Here is a 20,619-nt window from a genome sequence, read left to right as displayed (position 1 = left end):
GACTCCCCACTGAGCTGGGAGCCTGACTTGGGGCTCAATCCCAGCACCCCAAGATCACAACCTGAGCCAAAGGCAGACGCTTAACCATCTGAGCCACTCCGGTGCCCAGATTATTGACTTTTACATATTAATTTTATAACCTGTTACTTTATTAAGTCATCTCATTGTTCTTAGTAATTTTGCCACCCATTAGTCTGGATTTTCTAGATGTATGGTCCTAGGAGATGAAAAATGTTAATTTTCTGAATCTTTCCATAGAATACAGAATTTTTCTTTTCTTTTCTTTTCTTTTTTTCAGAATTTTTCTAAGTTATCAGGCATGGGAAGTCCAAGTGTGTTTCTGGAGGTCATACTTAGCCTCTGTATTACTATATTGTAGATGTTCCAGTTTGTCATGTGCCATTATCTGTGTCAGTTGTATCATTTGTTTCTTAACAGGAGTTAGAAAGGCAGAAACATATGTGTAGTGTGCTGCAGCATAAGATGGATGAACTTAAAGAAGGCCTTCGACAGAGAGATGAGCTTATTGAGGTATGTGCATGAACTGTGAAATACTTAATTTTGAACAAAATACACTGAATGTGACAAGGGAGTGTATGTTGGGAGGGAAGGGAGTTAAAATGCCACAGTTTCCTTGTCTCTTCATCTTGGCTGTACCCTAAATTTTCACACACATGAAACATAGAGTCAGGCTTAAAAAATTAATGCTACCAACCTTATAAACATTCCCCCTTGCAATAGCAAAAGCTTTTGTAATTATCTTTTATTCCTAAGCATATTCTTTCCTAAAGCTATCTTAGAAAATGGGCAAAAGGCAAAATTACAAGTACCATTAATCTTTGGAATGTAGTGAATGCTGTCTGCTGGGACAGGATTCTTGGGGAGTGAGACATTTGATCTTGACTGAGGTAGATCTATTTCTGAGGCGGCTAAAGGAAAGGACTACTCAAGATAGACACCTTACATACAAAAAGGTGAAGGTTGGCAGGTTGTGCTGCTGGAGGAACCCCAAGTGCCATGGTGTTGGCAGCATCCCAGGAATGCAAACCAGTAGGGTCCACCAAGAAATCTTTGAAAAGCCTTTATTATCCTTTTGTTCCTGCTACCTTGTGAGCATCTGTTTTTTTTTTTTTTTAAATGTGTTTTTTCCTCATGTTTTATAAGTATGCTGGGACAGGATCCTGCCCACTGGCTTGGTGTGGTTATCAAAGGTGTCTTATGTTAACTTAATGTTGATGACATGAGAGTGATTTCAGGAAGGCCAGCTCCTAATGATCCCTGGGAAATGCCTCCTGCACCACACTCCTACTCATCCATATTCCTGCTGCTCAGGACTTGCCCTGCCCCCACATTGTTCTGCTCCCTCTTTCTTTCTTCCTTCAATGGACCTGCCCCACTAATCTCTCACCCTGTAAATGACTTGCAAAAACCTTAATAGAGGAAAACAAATGACTACTTTTCTGTATGTGGATTTGTGTTACTTTTCTTCATTCTTGAGAATGATTGAATGTAGCTGGCTGAAAGCAGGTAGAGTTTGTGAATTCTAAAGGCAGACACATAACCCTTTGAAATCAGATTACATCTGAAGTTAGTTCTCCTAGTTTTTCCATTTTTGGCATGAAGCATATTATTTAAATTTTGTATCCTGCTGGTATTTAAAAATAATGTGTATTCCTCTCTTTTGGCTTTTTGTGTTCTTTTTTGTGTGTCAATATGCCAGCCACTTATTATTTCTTTTTCTAATTAAGATATATACTTTCCCCCACTTTTGATTTCAAACGAATAATAAAACTACTTTGGCAGCTGCTTCTCAAATTCAGTAGCTTAAGTCAGAATTGGGTAAGTTAATTTGATGATTATGCTTAAGAGGAATTGTATAATGCTTGATTCCCATAACTTGTCACTGGTTTCTTTAAAAGCCAAGGGTGCTGGATATACAAACTTTAAAGACCTTAGTTTTAGGAGTTTTTATGTTTAGAATTAACATTTCTTAGATGTTAATACCTATGTCTATGTATAACCGAAAACCTTGGATATGACAAAATAATGCCTTTTGGTCTTTCATTTTAAAGTATATAAGAAATGTGTAAGTAGGGAAAATGGGAGATGATCATTTACTAATAATTCTTAAAAGAAAACCTGTTAAACAGTAAAGGGTATAAATTGAGGCTTGTTGCCTAAGGAGAACTGTTATTTTAAGAATTGCTACATGCTAAATTCTAGTTTTTCTAAAAAACTAAACTAAAAATATGACTGTTCATTCGAATTCATGATATTCTTGCTGTTGTAGGTTCTGCTAACAAAGTCAAAATGATTAAACTGAGATATGTCTTGTATTTTTAGTTCTGCTTAAAAAAAAGTTTAAAACTACTGCTTGTTCTCTGTGATAAGGATCATGTGTTCCTAAGCAAATCTGAATTTCCTTCTCTAGAAGTTGTTCCATGTTTGGAGAAAAGGCAGTAATCAGAGGAAGAGTACACACATGGAGCTGCATGTACACAGAAACCCTAGCTGGCTTGCTGCCTCAGAGCTGTGTTTGCAGCAGCTCTTCTCACTTCCCCTGGGGCAAGCCAGCGGGAGGCCTGTGGCCAAGACACTGGATGTCATCTTTCCCTTTAGTGAGCAACTCTTGCCTCTCTTGTTCATCACACAGACTTACTTTCTCCCTTTGTTAAATTTCTTTATCAGCTTTATTTTTTATACTGTTTTCCTCCCTCGGACCCCGACCGTTTTTTCTTTCTGCTCTTTTATTCTCTCCCCCTTTCCTCTGCAGGAGAATCAACGAATGCAGCAGAAAATAGACACCATGACAAAAGAGGTGTTTGACCTTCAGGAGACACTTCTTTGGAAAGATAAAAACATTAGGGTATGAAATGAAATTGGGCTTTGGTCTGAAGCCCATTGATAAGGAATAGACCAATATAATTTAACTTAGAGATTCATAAGAATCTGTCCTTTCTGTTATTTTTGAGCATTTTATACACTGAAATGTGAATAAGCAGGAGACAGAAAAAAAACCTCCCAGGGCAAACTCAATATTATGCCTGGAAAGAACTCTTCTTTCTAGTAGACTCTGGGTTTGTGAAACCTACAAACTAGGAAATTTCTAGGGAAGTTTATTTCCCCAGGATTCTTATCCAGAAGCAGCCACAGGCGTTTAATTCAAACTCTGTGGGTAACTTGATATCCTTACATTGCAAGAAGTTTGGATGAGAAGCAAGAGAACAGTGAGTGGGGGGTGGAGGACAAGTAATTACCATCCCATAAATCCTTGGTGAATAAAATGGGAAGAGATTAACATCAATTTAGTTACGGAAGTGAATAGGAATGTAAGATTTGTTGGATTTGCCAAACCATGACGTCATCTCTAATTATAACCCCATGATTCCCCAGAGCAGGGGCCCAGATAAGGAAAGTCTTCAGTGCTTCTTTTGCTAAGCACTTTAGGTAGATTCCAAGTGCACAGGAGGCTGGAAAAATTCCCACCAGTTCATCCTGTGTCACCCTTTGACGCGTACCCCATCTCATGGCTTAATAAGCTCTCTGTTCTGCACTGGTACCACACAGCCATAGCTGCCAGAGGCTTACCTTGTCAGAGAGGGGCTATGGTGGAGGAAGCAGAGAGAGGAAACCCTTGTCCTGAGAACATAGAAAGATTTGTTCTGCTTGAGGTTAGGTGGCATAGGGAAAAGTTGGCAAAGATCCCCCAGAACACCTGTGATAGACATGCCTGGATGTCTCTGGGTCATACCCTTCATTGTGGGGAGGGTTCTTGTATCCAGTTCTTTTCATATCTCCAAGGACCTATCCTCTTACTATTATTATTCTTTAAAGATTTTATTTACTTACTTGAGAGAGCCCCAGTGTGAGCACAGGAGCAGGGGGGAGGGGCAGAGGGAGAGGGCGAGGCAGATTCCCTGCTGAGCAAGGATTCCCAGAGGGGGCCAATCAGTTGATCAATCCCAGGATCCCCAAGATCATGATCTGAACCCAAGGCAGACACTTAACCAACTGAACCACACAGGTGCCTCCCTATCCTCTTATTATTAATAAGTATATGGAAAACAAAATTACATCTTAAGAGCGTTTTTTATTGTTGTTGTTTTTTACTTTTTAAGAGTTTCCACTATTTAAATACAGAGTGTCTAAAAATCCACCCAAAGCCAGAAGAGCCTTCTGGAATAAAAAATAATGACTGTTAAGAGTTGTGAGATTTTGACTATGAACTGCTGATTTTATTTACATTTTTATTTGGGGAATTTAAAGTGAGATGTGAAAAAAATGTATGGCACAAAGCAGGTAATTTGTAAGGGTTCATTAGTGTCTGGTCACTATCTAGAATGGTTTTCGTTTAGGACCTTAACATAATTTTCTTTAGCATGGATCTGTATGTCCATGATTTCTATTTTGTATAATTATCTTAGTATTTAAACTGATTATTTTGGATCAGCCATAGGAAAACCCCAAAACACTCATTCTAATAAAATAGCTGTTCAAAATAAAACGAAAAAGATGTTTTTTTCCTACCAAAAAGATGTGCTCATAGTTAAGAGAAATTATTTGATTTTTAAGTATCTGTGGCATTATTGAATGAATAAGTGGCTATCTTCTTTCTGTATGATATATAATAATGTGATCCTTTGGCTATTTTTAAAAGTTTAACTTAAAAAAATTTTTTTTGAGGTAATTGTAGATTCACATGCAATTGTAAGAAGTAATACAGAGAGGTCCTGTATGCTCTTAACCCAGTTTTCCCGAGATGTAACAGTTTGCAAAAACTGTAATACAGGGATGCCTGGGTGGCTCAGTGGTTAAGCATCTGCCTTCGGTCCAGGGCATGATCCTGGAGACCCGGGATCGAGTCCCACATCGGGCTCCCTGCATGGAGCCTGCTTCTCTCTCTGCCTATGTCTCTGGCTGTCTCTCTCTCTCTCTCTCTCTGTGTGTGTATCTCTCATGAATAAATAAAATCTTAAAAAAAAAAAAACTGTAATACAGTATCACAGCCAGGATATTGACCTTGCTATAGGCAAAATACAGAACATTTTCACCGCAAAGGATCTCTTCCGTTGCCCTTTTATAGCCTTATCTACTACCTCCCCTACTCCTCCCCAAATCCTGGCAACCACTAATCTTTCTCATTTCTGTAATTTTGCCATTATAAGACTATTATATAAATAGAATCATACAGTATTTAACCCTTTGGGGTTATGTTTTTCACTCAGCATAAATCCCTTGAGATTTATCCAAGTTGCATGTATCGATAGTTGGTTCTTCCTTTGACTTTTTAGGAAACTTTCTAAATTGTGGTAAAATACAAATATAAATAATATAATAATAATATAATAATAATAATGTAAAGTTTACCACTTTAACCATTTTTCAGTGTAGAGTTTGGTGGTATTAAGTACATTCACTCTCTTGTGCTACCATCACCACCATCCACCTCCAGAGCTCTTTCATCTTTCAGAACAAAACAGTGCCCATTAAACAGCTCCCCATTTCCTTCTCCCAGTAGCCCCTGGCAGCCATCATTCTACTTTCTGTCTCTATGGATTTACTATTCTAGGTACCTCATTTAAGTGGAATCCTAGAGTCTTTGTCTTTTTGTGACTGGCTTACTTCACTTAGCATAATGTCCGCAAGGTTTATCTGCCTTGGGACACGTGTCAGAATGTCTTTCCTTTTTAAGGACAAATAATATTTCATTGTCCGTACGTACCATGTTTATCCATTCATCTGTTGGTGGACAGACACTTGGTTTGCTTCCACCTTATGGCTATTGTGGATAATGCTGCTGTGAATATGAGTTTGCAAATACCTCTTTGTGACCCTGCTTTCATTTCTTTGGGTTTATACATAACACGGAGTGGAATTGCTGCATAATATGACAATGATATGTTTAAGTTTTTTGAGGAATAGTCAGACTGTATTCCACAACAACTATACCATATTACATTCTCATCAACGCTGCATAAGGGTTCCATTTTTTTTTTTTTTTTCTGTTTTCTGTTTTTTTCTGGTAGCCATCCTGATGTGGTCTTCCCATGACTTACATAAGACACATTTTCAGTATAGTCAGTGACTTTAACTACCTAATATATCACTTGTCTCTAGCTTCATTTTCAAGATTTAAAGTTAGTAAGTTGGTAAAGGAACATGGCCATTATTCTCATGTTAGAGTTTGGTTTTCTTTGGTTCTCCTTCATCAATCCTTGTAGTCATGCTTGTAGCCCTAAGGCAGTTCCAAGTTCCAAGTGGTGATGTGTTGAATAAGTACATAGAAAGGACTGGATAGCCCAGTATGAGACTCACTCCCATTCTGACTAAAGATATTTCTGGCCCCGTGCAATTACATGGAAAAATAACCTGTTGCCCCCTAAGTTCAGCCTGTTATACATAACTTTCAGGCTTCTTGACACTAGAATTTGAGGTTAGGTCAAGGGTAAAGAATTACTTAGATCCCACAAGCATGTAGTTTTTATCCTAGCGGGGAGGGGGGGGGTGTTGGTGGAATCTACTGTAAGAGCTATTATTAAATGCAAGCACAGGGTAGTGGTTTTATGGTCAGGTCCTACAGAGGACTTCAGAGCCAATGTGAATACATTTGCTCCAATTATAAGATATTTTGGTAGCCTCCAAACTTTGTGGTGAAAGGGGAGAACTTATGGGATGTAGTTTATTTTCCCGTCCATAATTCTGGGAAGATGAAATCAAAAAGTTCGAAAGTAGAGATAAAATCCATTGCTATAAGATGTAGGAAGGGGGGCAAATGGCACGTTCTGGCATTTGCTAGAATTTCTAGTTTCAAATTGGTCTGTTCCTAAGAGATCTTGTATATTTATTTAGTGGTGTTGTTTATGTAGAGCATGTTGTGGCAATGATCACTGACCGGTTATATGTGGTGATGCATGGCATAACTATGCACGCAGCTACCAATAACCCACAAATATCTAACCCACAGAAGTTAAAGTGTCTGTCAACAGATGGGAAAGTATTGCTTTGTGCTTTTTTGTCCTGATATTAACATTTGTTATTAATGTAATAGAGTGGTAATATTAGCTTGCAGTGTTAGGGTAAATGCCTCATGATGCCAGAAACTCAAATTATTAATATAAAGGCAAGACATGCCATATGGTGTGAATGTAAATTGCTGAAAGGAAATCAGATAGTGGTGTTGCAGTTTGGGTGAGTATGGGTTGGGCTTGCCCTTACAGACTACTTTTCCAGAAACATCTGGGATGACAGTAAGGAAACATAATCGTGGCCTTCTTGGGACTGTGACATAGAAAAGTATGCAAAGGTTTTGGAACCAAACTGAACTGGAACCAAAAAGAAATGGATTCACTTTCTGGCTTTGCCACTTACTGCAACTTTGAGAGGGAAAAATTATATTCATATAAACACCTCTTTGAGCTTCAGTTTTCTGATCTGTGAAATGGAGATACAACAAGTGCAGGATGTATAAGGGAGAAATTGTAAATTTATTAGGGCAAAATTACGTGTCTTTGTAGCACTGCATACGATATAGTTGGAGCTACATGGATGGTGGTTGCTAGCATCCCTTATTTACTTATTGCCAGTTTGGGTGCACAGTAAGACTGTAATGATTTAATCAGTAATGAAGCAGTTGGCTTGGTTTCTAACCCTGTAAACTGAGAGGAAAGTTACCTGTTGTAGTTTAACTTCTTGGCCTAACGGGGCTGTTGGCAGAAAATATTAAATATATGAACACTTGTGTAGAGAAAGGCTTTTTCAAAATAGTCTGGCTGTCAGGTGTCTGCATAGACTGCTTGCCTGGGGTATGTTTTGAATTCTGGGTTATTTCATTACATAGAACAGATCTGATTTTTCAGTGATGACCAAAGCATGTGCCTACTTCTGCACTGTTGGTCTCAGCTCTGACAGTTGTGATTCAGGCAGTGGCAAGGGAGATCCAAGTAAAAAAAAAGTGGTGGGGAATATAAAAAATAGTGAAAGGGAATAAAGGGGAAAGGAGAAAAAAATGAGTAGGAAATGTCAGAGAGGGAGACAGAACATGAGAGACTCCTAACTCTGGGAAATGAACTAGGGGTGGTGGGCGGGGGGTGGGGGTGACTGGGTGATGGGTACTGAGGGGGGCACTTGATGGGATGAGCAGTGGGTGTTATTATATAGGTTGGCAAATTGAACACCAATAAAAAATAAATTTATAAGAAAAAAGATAATAGTTATGGAAAATTTAAAAAATAATAACAAAATAAAATAAATATTCCCTCCCCCCCAAAAAAAAAAGAAAGAAAGAAAAAAGTGGTGGGCTTTCCCTGAGCCTTCCCTGGGACTCTCCCACTGCAGCAGTGCTCGCACTATGTACGTGGGCAGTACTACTGTTGTTCCTTATGTTTTTCCGATGAGAAATCTGAGGCATAGGTTAAGTTAGTACGTGCCAGGACTCAAAAGCCTGATCCCCAAACCCATACTCTCCTGCACTCCATAGGTGGGCTGCATTTATTTTGTCAGTGTTTTAATTTTGTTTTTCCCATTTAGAAGGGTATACCAGAAACCAGATGGTTTTTAATTGTATTTAATTAAATTAACAACAGCAACAAACAGGTCCTTGGGAATCACTTTGGAGATAGCTATTTTGAAGTAAGTGGTTTTTGAGGAATATTTTGCCATACTGCTTGAAGAACAATCACTACAGCCAATATTTAAGTAAGATAGCTTGTGCATACTGGTTATTTTTTTCTTCCAGGGCCATTAAAATTTTTTTAAATTAAAACATTTTTTTTTAAATTAAAACATTTTAAAATTAATTTTGTAATTAAGAATTTTCACTGTCTTCTTGAATGAACAATTTTAGTTAAACATGAAGTGTATTTGTTTGTTTGTTTTGGTCACCATATGAAAATATAGTAAGGAAAACTTTAATATTACTGCTGTCTTCATCTTCCTTTTCCTGTTTTTTTTCATCAACTGGAAAAGAAAGATCAGTTCTCCTGCCTGATGTGATGAGCATGTTTTGGCGAATTGATGCACGATTAACCAGTTTCTGTTAAAAGTCTCCTGTGGAGATGTGTGTCCATATGACCTTGTATTTCCTCCCATATCTAACTGCCAGTTTCTAAGCTTTTATTACTCCCTTGTCTTTTATGCCCTTATCTTTGTTTATTTGAATTAGGTTCTCTCTGCTACCTCTTTCACTTGCTCTTTTTCTGTGCCATTCTTTCCTTTGCTACCCTGTCTAAAACCAGGCCCTAGAGAAACAGAAAGAATACATTGCCTGCCTTAGGAATGAGCGAGATACGCTCAGAGAGGAGCTGGCTGACCTGAAGGAGACAGTGAAGACAGGAGAGGTATGTTAGCTTTAGCCTGGAGTTCAATCCCTCACTGCTTTATTCTTTCTTCCTTTCATCCTGTTATCTTTCCCAGCCCGAAGACAAACCAGCGTTCATTCCTCAATGCAGATTTGGTAGGTTTCGGTCATTTCTTCTACGGAGCTATATTCTATGTCACTAGTTCTAACCGGATGTTACCTGTGGCAAAACTATGGTCACAGAGTTGCCCGACAGAGCATACTGCTTCCACGTGGGCCATGTTTTGTGACGGTGGGTTTTTTCCTTCTCCACAGAAACATGGCTTAGTTATAATCCCTGATGGCACTCCCAATGGTGATGTCAATCATGAACCAGTGGTCGGAGCCATCACTGTGGTGTCTCAGGAGGCTGCTCAGGTCTTGGAGTCCGCAGGAGAAGGTCCACTAGGTAAGATGCTGCCTGCTGCTATGTTGACTTGGATTCACTGTCCTATTAGACTTCTGGCTTACTCATATCCCATCTTGGATAACAAAAATAACACAAGGGCCATCTGAGGTTTATCTAAATTCTTAGCAGGAAGAAATCTGGGCACCTTGTCTTTAGCCATCCTTGATCTTGGGAAACCAGCATCTGGGTCATTGTAAGGGTCCTGGATAGAAGCACTGTTGGTGTATACACATTGCTTTTGTACTTAGATACAAACCTTCCCAGAAGACATGATCCAGCACATGTGTCCCAGGGAACCAGCAGGCTGGTAGGGGACTTCCCAAGTATGTTTTAAGTTTCTTTTTCCTGGAGAATCTGGTTTTATGCTCTGCTACTTATCCCAGGGTTCTGTAGCTCTTGGCCACCGCACTTCTTAAGGCAAGAAACAGATGACCAAGAAGTCAGATCTTAGAGGAGTGTTTCTAGAGCAGAGTTTCTGAACCTCTTAAAATCTAAGCCTCTTAAATTTAAGCTTTTGAGACTTTAATAACACCTCTCCCAGGAAGCCACACAGATGCCTACTCATTGGCTCCACTAAGAATTCTGCTCTAGAGGAAGGAAAATTGCATGGATACTCAACCACCAGCTCACTTTTTTTTTTTTAATTTAAAAAAGATATTTTTTCTTTTGTTTTCATTCTGTATGGGTTTCCTAGAGGAGTGGGACTTTTTCAGAGTTAGTAAACACATAGTGGAACACTTTGATACAGCAGAGGATGCAGGCGAGGCAGGGGGAAAAGGCACTGAGTGTGTGGCTGGGGGCAGTCCAGGGCTTCCTCTGCTTATTTGGAAGGTACTGGGGGAACCAGCTCTTATGTTTGGTCGTAACCTTAGTTGGTTGTGGGAGGCGCTGGCTCAGTGTCAGCTGCTGCTTTTACTCATCTATGGTCCCCCTCAGTGTAAGGAGCTTGTTTTAAGGCCTGCTTGGGAGTGAGCCCTAGCAATCCTGCAGCCACACCCCAGATCAGTCCTCTACTGACTGCCTGCCTGTGGCTCACAGTTGGTCTCCACTTCCCCCACTAGCCTGTGTGGGTCTGTGCTCCTTCAGCATTGTGTTCCTATTTTCTCTCTTCCAGCCTCTCCACCTGGGCCCCTTCTTACCCTGCCTGTCTTTTCTCCCAGATTTTGTTTGCTCCTGTGAGGCTTAATTAAGCCTGTGAGAGCACCCCGGTATTTGAGTTGTCTGTCTGCTGGTGAAAGCTTGCACATTTTTTAAACAAGGAAGTGATCTTTGTACTTTGGTTTGTCTTAAATGGAAAATCACTGCCCTTGGGAGCAAATGTTGTATTTAGTGCCTTGATAGCTAACAGTTGTGTACAAATACACAACCACTAAATAACTAACTACATTTCCTTTGCACCATTAACTTAAGCCTTCATTTCTCTTGATATTGAGAGCTATAAGTTGTTTATCAGATAATGTTTGCAGTTTTTTAATTTCAAGAATAATTGTTTCGGCACTGTATCATCACAAATTTAGTTTATTTTCCATTTGTTTTAGATGTCAGGCTACGAAAACTTGCTGGAGAAAAGGAAGAGCTACTATCACAGGTAAAGGCATTCTTCTCACTGGAAGGTCTTGTTGATTTAACGGACTAAATAATGGCAAAATGTTAGCGAATGAAGATGTACACAAGAAAGAAATGTGCTTCTTTCAAACATCAGTACTCAAGATTTGAAGGACAAAAAGATAACTCATATTTGTTGTTTCCTGTTCTTTTAAAAAAATTGATTGTATTTGGAGTTTAAGGAGTTAAATAGTTCTTTGAAGCTTGTTGTGAAGAGGAGAATTCTGTGCCCTGCCTCCTCACCTTCACCCCGACCATTCCTATTGGTTTAGCAAATTTCCATGTGTACCATTCTGGTGTATTTCTATCTCATAGGTTGACGTTGTTTCTTGATGGTTCTTTTTGGGGCACGGTCTGTTGACACCCCTCTGGAAGATGACCATCTAGCCTCTGTCATCCCGTCCTCCTAGTGAAGGCATAGTGTGCATCCGGTCTGTGCATGTTATCAGGACTTGTAAGCGCCACTTGCCATGGAGCCCTGCAACCTTCTCTCTTTACAGCTCCAACTCCCCCAGAGTTAATACTGTGGCTTTTTTTTTTTTTTTTTTTTTTGCCTCTGCTTGGTTTCCTGTGTATTTATTACCAGTTTAGCTGCCATGTCTGCAGCAGTAGTTAAATCTTGTCTTAATGTTTTCACATGTGCCAAATATTATCTCAGTTCCGCTTGTTGATTCTTGGAGCGTCAGACCTGGCCCCGTGGGAACATAATGGCCTGCCTGTCCTTGCCACCTGGGATTTCCTCTGCCTGTGGTGCAGGTTGGATTCCCTTTTTGTAATGCCCTATTACTTCCTCCTTTTTTATTCGTTCCTTGATACATCCCCCAGTAACTTCCTGAGAAAAGGGTACATTGGCTATACATTTTTCTTAACTTTGGAGGCCTGAAAATGTCTTCATTTTACCCTATTACTTGATTAACAGTTTGTGTATAGAATTTTTCTTCATTGGAATCATTTTCCTTCATCTTTTTTTTTTTTTTTAAAGAAATTGCTTCATTGTCTTCTGGCTTCCACGGAAGCCAGTATGTTGAGGATTTCAAGGGCATTCAGATTTTTCATCTTTTGTATGTGATTCCTTCCTCTGTGTAGCAGCTTATTATCATACTTTCTCCTTAGTGTTTGGAAGTTTCACAGTGATGTGATTTGGAGTTGTCAATTCTAGGAATTCCTATCTTCAATCCTGGGAAAATTTCTTGACTGGTTTTCTCCTCTCATATTCTGTTATCTCTTTTTGAAACTCCTTTTCAGTTGTTTGAATGTTGAATGAGATTCCACCACTTAGCAGGCTCTATTCCAGGCATTTGGCATATTTCTGTGAACAAATCAGTTAAATAATCCCTGCAGTAATAGACCTTACATTTTAGTGGGAGGAGACCAGACAATAAACAATAGATGTAATGAATATGTAAGTTAGATGGTATGCTAGAGGTTTGTGTGAACACACTTAGTCTATGCATTTCTCTAGCCACATTTAGTGGACATAGGTGCAGGTGTGTACACCCAGGAGTGTAACTGGGCAGAGGAGGTGAGGACGTGTGCACAAGAATATTGATAATGATGGCCCCAGAGATTACGTGAGTTAGGAGGCAAATGGGTAATCCAGGAAGATGTCAAGACCCAGGGGAAAGAAGATGGGAAATATCAGTGGGATTGAAGGATTTGGGGATTTGGGGTCCTGAGGGGAGCTGGAAAGACCAGGAATATAAAGGTTAGAGAGAGGATAATGGGACTGACTCATGCAGGGATTGCACTTGCCTAGTGGGAGCTCTAGTGTGTGCCTGGGGAGAGTAGTGAGGGCAAAAGGAGATAGATGGCAAGATCAGATCCTTGGAGAGGACGTGTTCCAGATACTGCCATCAGTCATAGGGAAAGCCTCTACCTAGACGAATCTTGAAAGTACCCAGGCTTTACTTGAGAGGGAGTGTGGGTCAGGAACTGAATGGTGAAGAGGAGTAGGGTGATAGCCGTGATGAGGGGTGGTTGGTATGTGGAATTGGAGGGGAGGAGGTCTGGAAGCAGGAATTTTAGGGAGTACCGAGGGAGAATAAGTTGGGCAACAGCACAGAAAGCAGGTCATGTGTTCCATTCTCAGGCTCAGTGGTAGGAGGGCTGTGGGAGAACTTGCCAGAAGGTCAGCAGGCTGCAGAGGGAACAGGCTTCTCAGGGGAGAGTGGGTTTCTGCTAATGCACTAGGTGAGGGGACCATTCAGAGGCTGAGTTTCAGGCATTGGGCAGGGTTAGGAGAGATGCAGAGGTGGAAGGTGGCTGTGTAGAGAGAGCCCTGCGAGGAGAGTGCAGGAGGATGAGTGCTTTGAGATGGACATAATTATGATGGGGTTAATGAAAAACTAGTCCTGGTTCATGCAGGGCAGATGTTGAAAGGCTAGGGGTATCTGGGGAGCATGGGTTTCCTCCTAGCACAGGGCTTGCCCTTTCCCCCACTGGGGGTGTGGCACACTTGGTCTTAATGTCCAGGCTTCCCCTTGACCAGTGGTGACAGGGTCCCAGCTAGGGAAGCCCCTTTAACCCTGAGTATCACACTGACCCTTGATGACCCTTGATGATGAAAGGCAAAGGAGGCCTGGGGAGGCTCTGTCCCCCTTGGAGTTCTGAGCTGTAGTGCTCCCCAAATCTATGCTGGGAAGACCTGTAGGCATTTAGGAAAACACAGCTCTGATTTCTGAAGGAGGGGGCAGTAGACCTCTGGGACCAATGCTTTGACTTTTTTGTTTCTCTTCTATTTGTCCATCCCTTTATCTCTTTTGCTTTACTTTTGAAAGATTGTTTCAGCTTTAGCTTTGAATACTTCCATTGGGCTTGTGTTTCTGCAGTCATTTCCAGGATGCAGATATTTTCACTTATCTCGGAGGATATTGATAGTTTGTCACTGTTCTTTGCTGTTTCCTTCCATTGGCATAGTTTATTTCCTAACTGATGCTCTCTGATGTATATTTACTTGGCCCTAAGTTTTGTGGGGTGGGGCAGAATTAAAATGCTGATGGGCACCTCTGAGCAGATGTCCCTATCTTTGTAAGGCTGATGTGGCTGGGTGTTTTGTTGGGAAATTTTGACATGAGAATGTTGGTCTTTACTTTAGACTAGATGGATGGTCTGCACGGAGCCATCCCCCCTGTGCTCAGTGCAGGGAGCAGTCTTGCTGGGAGCATTCTGGGAACTGAGGCCAGACTGGGGGCCTCAGCATGCAGTATATGTCTGTTCACCAATCTCCTTGTTCTCTGTGTGTGGGGGGGCTCTTGTGTCCACTGGGCCTTGTCTTTTTTCAACCCAGAGTTCCTTTTCATTTGATTCAGTTTTAGTTTCTTCAGTTTGCAAAATAAATAAACCCCACAGCTTCACTAAGGTATAACTGGTGTAGAATAAGCCACTCATACGTAAAGTGTACAAACAAATGTACCTACTGTATTACTGTCTGAGGGCTGCCATAGCAAATTGCCACAAACTGGGTGGCTTAGAGCAACAGAAATTTTCTGTCTGGACAGTTTTGGAGATTAGCAAATGCCTGCAGTCAGGTGGCAGCAGTGTTCATTCTTTTTTTTTAAGATTTTTAAAATTTACTTATTTGTGAGAGATACAGAGAGAGAGAGAGAGAATGAGGCAGAGACACAGGCAGAGGGAGAAGCAGGCTCCATGCAAGGAGCCCGATGCGGGACTCGATCCCGGGTCTCCAGGACCACACCCTGGGCTGAAGGCTGCGCTAAACCCCTGAGCCACCGGGTAGCCCAGCAGTGTTCATTCTGAGGCTTGTGAAGGGAAATCTGTTCCATACTTCTCTTGCTCCTGGTGGTTTGCTGGTAGTCTTTGGCATTCCTTGACCTGTAGATAGCATTCTGCATGTCTTCACATCATCTTTCCTCTGTACGTGTTTGTCTCTCTTGATATGGCTCTTTTTATAAGGACACCAGTCATGTTGGATTGGGGCCCATCCTGTTCCATCTCAACTAAATGCATTTTCAGTAGCTCTATTTCCAAGTAAGTTCACATCCTGAGGTACTGGGAGTTAGAACTTCAACATATGAATTACGTAAGGATACAACTCAAGCCATAACAATACTAATGAAACCATGACCATAGTCAAAATGGTGAAAGTATTCATAACTCTCCAGTTTTGGTGTCCCTTAGTAAGCCTTCCTTCCTGAGCCTCCTCTCCCCCTCTCCAGGCAGCTGCTGACTGGCTTTCTTCTGTCACTGTGGATTAGTGTTTGTATTTTGTAGTTTTAAATAATTGGAATTACACAGTATGTCCTCCTCTTTTGTTTGGCATCTTCCGTGTGGCATACTTATCATTGCACATATCAGTAGTATGCTTTTCCCTTTTTTGGTGGGTAGTAATTCTACTGTACAGATGTGCCACAGTTTATGCTCCTGTTCACAGACATTTGGATTATTTCCAGTTTGGAGCTATTATGAATAAGCTACTATGAACATCCTTTATTTTGGATAAAGTAAGGTAGATCAACTGTGTTTGATACATTATTTCTGCATACACAGGGTTTTCTAAATATTTCACCTAATATATGTGTTAATATTTAATACTAATTTAACATTTAATATTTTAATTGACTTCAAGTTTTGGTATTCATTTCCTAAATATTTAACCTAGAATATTTACCCTAATTCTAAGAGAAAACCATCTAACTGCACATGGAATTTTATTAAAAAGTGAATTTAATAAGAGCAGTGAAAAACGCTGAACAGACCTGCTGTTCCACCAGCCTACATAAAACAGGGCGGCTTTGATGGGGACACGTGGTCCTGGAGCTCGCTTCTTCTGACGTCACTCAGTTTGTGGCTAGCGCACCTGGCCTTGGCCCCATGGTGGGCGCTCCAGTTTTGGGTGGCCGAGGACCAGCCCTGTGGATTTCGTGACAGACCTCTCTTTCTGTTTCAGATCCGGAGGCTGAAGCTGCAGCTCGAGGAAGAGCGGCAGAAGTGCTCCCGGAGCGAGAACGCAGCTGCGGACCTGGCGGGGCTGCACAACGGCTCGGACCTGCAGTTCATCGAGATGCAGAGTAGGTGCCCGGTGGGCAGTGCCGCCCGGGAGGGAGGCTTTGTTCCAGGGACGCAACGGCTTGGGGGTTGCCAGGGTCGGGATGCCTGTTTCTCGAGGGGAGCAGTTACGAAGACTGCTTAGTCCTCAGCGGCCCAGAATGGATTCCTGATAGGTGGTGCGGCCAGGCTGAGGCTTCTAGGAGCCTCTGTGCTTCAGGGGCTGGATTAAGAACCTGGATTAGTCCTCTTCCCCCTCCTTGCCATGATTTCTAGAGATGTTTTGGAATCCGCGTCCTCCTGGCACTGTCCTCTTCCACAGCTGGGTCACCTTTGAGCTCCCATACGGTCCCCTTCCTAGTGACATTTTTCTTGCAAAAACTCTCTTGGATAGTGGAGGGGTATGTTTGGAACTCACACGAATGTTGAATTGTTTCAGAAGTTTGCCAGAAGTTTTTCTTATTAACCATTAATCTTTATAGATGTAATTTAAAACCAGGCCACAAAGTAAGCCTATTCAGTTTACCTCATACAGTCCTTCTCCCTTTCTTTTGACCCCATGTTGTTTTAAAATGCCTGCTGCGTTCACAGTAATCTCCATGGTGGGGGGGGAGGGGAAGGTCAGCAGCCATTCATATATAATTAGATAATGTGTCATTCATGGAAAGGGGAGACTTTTTTTTCAATTTAAATTGTGGCTTTTCTGATAACTTATTTTTAAATATTGGTTATTCCATGGCCTTTTCATCTAAATAATTTGCATTAGGCTAAACAGAAAAGGCTTCTTGGTTTAAGGCTTATTAATACTCTTAATACTGGCTTTTGAGGTTAGTGTCATGTCCTTTATTAGGTATCAGTTGAGACCCTCATGATACTTCCTGTTGAGTATTTTGTTTTAGAAATATTTTGGCATGGAGGATAGATGAAGACGGGTGTGATGAAGACAGGCTGACCAGTTGGGAGGCTATGATCAGCTGGACCAGCACAGTGGCTGTGAGCAGTCTTAGAGAGAGGGCAGGGGTAGATTTGAAAGAGACTGGTTTAAAGCAGCAAATTCAAAAGGAGCCACACTGAGGGGGTCGGGCATGCCATCTGTGTGAATGCTCCTATGGCAGGTGAGCGTTACAGAGCTGGTATCTGGAAAGGACCCAGAGTCAGCTGTAGAATGAGGTGGGCCCAGCAGGACCTGGTAGACTGGGCCTGGCTGGCAAATGAACCCTGGGGACATAAGCATCATGTTGTAGAATGGAATTTCATGGCAAGCACCAAATGGCAGAGATGAAGGACTTACACTCTTGAAAACAGGAAGGAAAGGATGGTTTGCCATGAGAAGGAAGCAGCACATTGTCATAATTGGTAAATGGTTGGGATGGAGAATTAAAAAACAAAACAAAACAAAACAAAACAAAAAACCCAGATCCTGAACCTTCTGTTTTAGAGCTCAGCAGTAGGAACTCTTATCTATCACTGCCAGAAAGGCCTTGGGAGCAGGAGTTTTATAGCCCCATTACTTTTCAGGTGACCATAACTACTCTTGAGAAGATCCTCTCGCTGAAGATTATATAAGTAGTTGTAATCTCAGTGATGTGGAAAAGCAGAAAGGTTAAGTTAGATAGGTTAGATTTGGTTTATCTCCTATAGGCCTTATGATTCTACCCTATAATGATTTCAGAGTGATTTTTGTTAAATATGATTTGCTGGAGGGAACTTTTAAATTTCTCATTTTATTTTTTTTAAAGATTTTGAGAGAGACAGAGAGAATGCACACAGGAGAGGGAGAGGGAGCAGCAGACTCCCCACTGAGTAGAGAGCCCTATGTGGGGCTTGATCCCGGGACCCTGAGATCATGACCTGAGTCGAAGGCAGACACTTAACCAACTAAACCACCCAGGCACCCCTCGACTTCTCATTTTAAATGACTGACTTCTTAGGTTAGAAGTACAACTAATGATTTAGAAGTCCACCCATCACAGAATCACATTACTGAAAAGAATCTTTCGGCTAACGTTTATCAAGCACATGCAAAAAGCCCTTGGCAAGATCAAGGTAGCTGAAGAAGGCAGAGCTGGCTCGTCCCCCACACATGTACAGTGTTTAGAAAGCACGATCAGTGTTAGAAAAGACAGTGTAAGTAAACTGCAACATGGAAGGAGGAGTTCACCAGACTGAGGAGAGCCCTGACGGAGGCAGGGAGAGTAGGGCCTTTGGTGTGTAGCTGCCGAAGGGAGCCCGGGAAGTAGGATGGCGAGGACAACCAGAGGCGCGGGGGGGGGGGGGGGGGGGGGGGGGGGGGGGGTGTGCGGCGTGCAGCACGAGAGCTGGGTGGGGGCCGCTGGACTGGAGAGTAAAATTTCTTCCAAACCCCCTGGTCCAAAGGATGCTTATATCGGGTACTAGAGCTTCTTGCAGGAGAGCCGCTGTAGGGCCAACGCTGTGGGAAGTGCCAAGGCCTTTGGATTTTGTCTGCTTCCGCTGCACAGCCCCCTCCTGGGCAGCAGAGGTGGTCACTGCCTTAGGGCACCCCTGCACTGACACAGGTTCTCTTCTCTTCCAGGAGATGCCAATAGACAAATTAGTGAATACAAATTTAAGCTTTCAAAAGCAGAACAGGATATAACCACATTGGAACAGAATGTAAGTACTTTTCAGTGCACTACCAAGTGATTTATGCCCCCTTTGAAACATGTCTGTTTCCTGCATCTGAGTGGCTAACTCCAGGAGTACCTAGGTTTCTCTGGGCTGCCTCCGCGGGGTGGGGGGGGGTGGGGGGGGGCTGGGGTCTCTAGAAAAGCTCTGTATTAAAGTGGAGAAGGCAGCAGGAAAAACCTAGCAGGGCACTTTAGCCTTCTGTTGGCTGTCAAAACGTAGAAGGCTGTGGCTGTAATTCTGTTTTTTCCAGATAATTCAAGAGATTTCAGGAAGACAGTAGTTTGAAAATTCCTTATTGTACATTTCAGAAGGTCTAAAAGCTTTTCCATTTAGTCTCATCCTGCAGTGTTACTTTGGCACTTAATATGTTCATCATAAACTTAACATGGGAAATTGGCCCCATAATGACTCTCCAGCTGTAATCCTCTCTGGGGACATTTCTGGATCTATAAATAGCTGTCGGGTTCTGAGAGGCCCTATGACTCACTGTGAGGGGATGACTCGGGATCTGTAATGACGCGGTGTTTCCATCGTGGCTGCGAGAAAGGGGCTCCAGTGCCCATTAGCAGAGGCCCACGTTCTCTTGTTGACAGATCAGCCGGCTCGAGGGCCAGGTGCTGAGGTATAAGACGGCTGCCGAGAATGCCGAGAAAGTGGAGGACGAACTGAAGGCTGAAAAGAGGAAGCTCCAGCGGGAGGTACCTGCTTTTGCAGCCTCACATTCCTGAAAGAAAAGATTCTTTGTGGCCTGGGAAATTGAATCTTGGGTCCCATCTTAGGGGAGCTGCAGTGGAGTCTCTTACTCTTCTGTGTCAGTTTCTCACCTGTGCAATGACTTGCCATTTACTTTTATGAGACTAAGAAAAAGGATAATCTCCCTTGTGTTTTAGAGCCGGTCTGTTTTTCCATCTGCAGTCTGACCTGTGTTTGCTCAGTGTCCCTGTTGAGTCTCACTGGAAGAGAAACAAGGCCATGGGGTGGCCCAGCGCTTCTGTTTCCTTTTCTTGGGGGTGGGGGCGGCTGAAGTGACACTGGGTTTTGGGTGTGACCATGTGAGGTGACTAGGCTCTCCCTATCTGCAGTTACGAACAGCACTGGACAAGATTGAGGAGATGGAGATGACCAACAGCCACCTGGCCAAGCGGCTGGAGAAGATGAAGGCCAACAGGACTGCACTTCTGGCACAGCAGTAGGAGGCTGCCCTTCAGCTCGGGTGCTGCCCCTCAGGTCCCATCCGGACAGACTGACTCTTTGTCCAATGACACCGACCCCCTTCAGTACTGTTTGAGATTTGTCATTAAAATAGCCACCTTTGTATTTTATAATTTATGAGAGAATGAAACAGGTTTGAATCTTCATGAATGAACACTCTGGATTTCGTTTGTAGTTTGATTCTAGACTGAGAACTGGTCCGTGCTGTTTTTATTTTTTATGCCATAATTTTAGAATCAAGTTTACTCACCATTTTTCCCCAGCTGCCTCAGTGACTGGGCACTCGGAGGCCTTGGTACAGGTTCTGGAGGACAGCAACTCTGTGAGTGCCCAATGCGATAACGTGACTGGAGACCTCGGAAAACATAAGTGCCTTCTCCACGGTGCAATTCAGACTTCAGTCATC

General features: G+C 42.2%; 1 protein-coding gene and 1 long non-coding RNA gene across 36 annotated transcripts in view; one reads left to right on the top strand and one right to left on the bottom strand.

The window, feature by feature from the left end:
- Positions 1-20,367, top strand: part of LRRFIP2 (LRR binding FLII interacting protein 2) — a 110,271-nt gene extending 89,904 nt beyond the window's left edge. For 23 of the 35 annotated variants that reach the window (XM_025461336.3, XM_025461339.3, XM_025461335.3 and 20 more), the window contains 9 exons: positions 439-531; positions 2,774-2,866; positions 9,234-9,335; positions 9,611-9,743; positions 11,282-11,331; positions 16,255-16,375; positions 18,907-18,986; positions 19,595-19,699; positions 20,084-20,367. In XM_025461336.3, the coding sequence (XP_025317121.1) occupies positions 439-531; positions 2,774-2,866; positions 9,234-9,335; positions 9,611-9,743; positions 11,282-11,331; positions 16,255-16,375; positions 18,907-18,986; positions 19,595-19,699; positions 20,084-20,194 (888 nt within the window). In that variant the 3' untranslated portion in view covers positions 20,195-20,367. The remainder of the gene's footprint in view (positions 1-438; positions 532-2,773; positions 2,867-9,233; positions 9,336-9,610; positions 9,744-11,281; positions 11,332-16,254; positions 16,376-18,906; positions 18,987-19,594; positions 19,700-20,083) is intronic. The other 12 variants (XM_025461347.3, XM_025461357.3, XM_025461353.3 and 9 more) reach the window with 3 other exon arrangements.
- Positions 15,569-19,598, bottom strand: LOC125753404 (uncharacterized). Its single transcript, XR_007405130.1, has 2 exons — positions 19,489-19,598; positions 15,569-16,826 (listed from the first exon to the last, which is right to left on the bottom strand). It is a non-coding gene; the product is annotated as an uncharacterized LOC125753404 (long non-coding RNA).
- Positions 20,368-20,619: the final 252 nt, after the last annotated feature.

The sequence above is a fragment of the Canis lupus genome, chromosome 23, assembly GCF_003254725.2.
Source record: "Canis lupus dingo isolate Sandy chromosome 23, ASM325472v2, whole genome shotgun sequence".
NCBI classification, from domain to species: domain Eukaryota; kingdom Metazoa; phylum Chordata; class Mammalia; order Carnivora; family Canidae; genus Canis; species Canis lupus.
The sequence above is the reverse complement of the archived record's forward strand: the minus strand, read 5'-3'. Positions and strand labels throughout refer to the sequence as shown.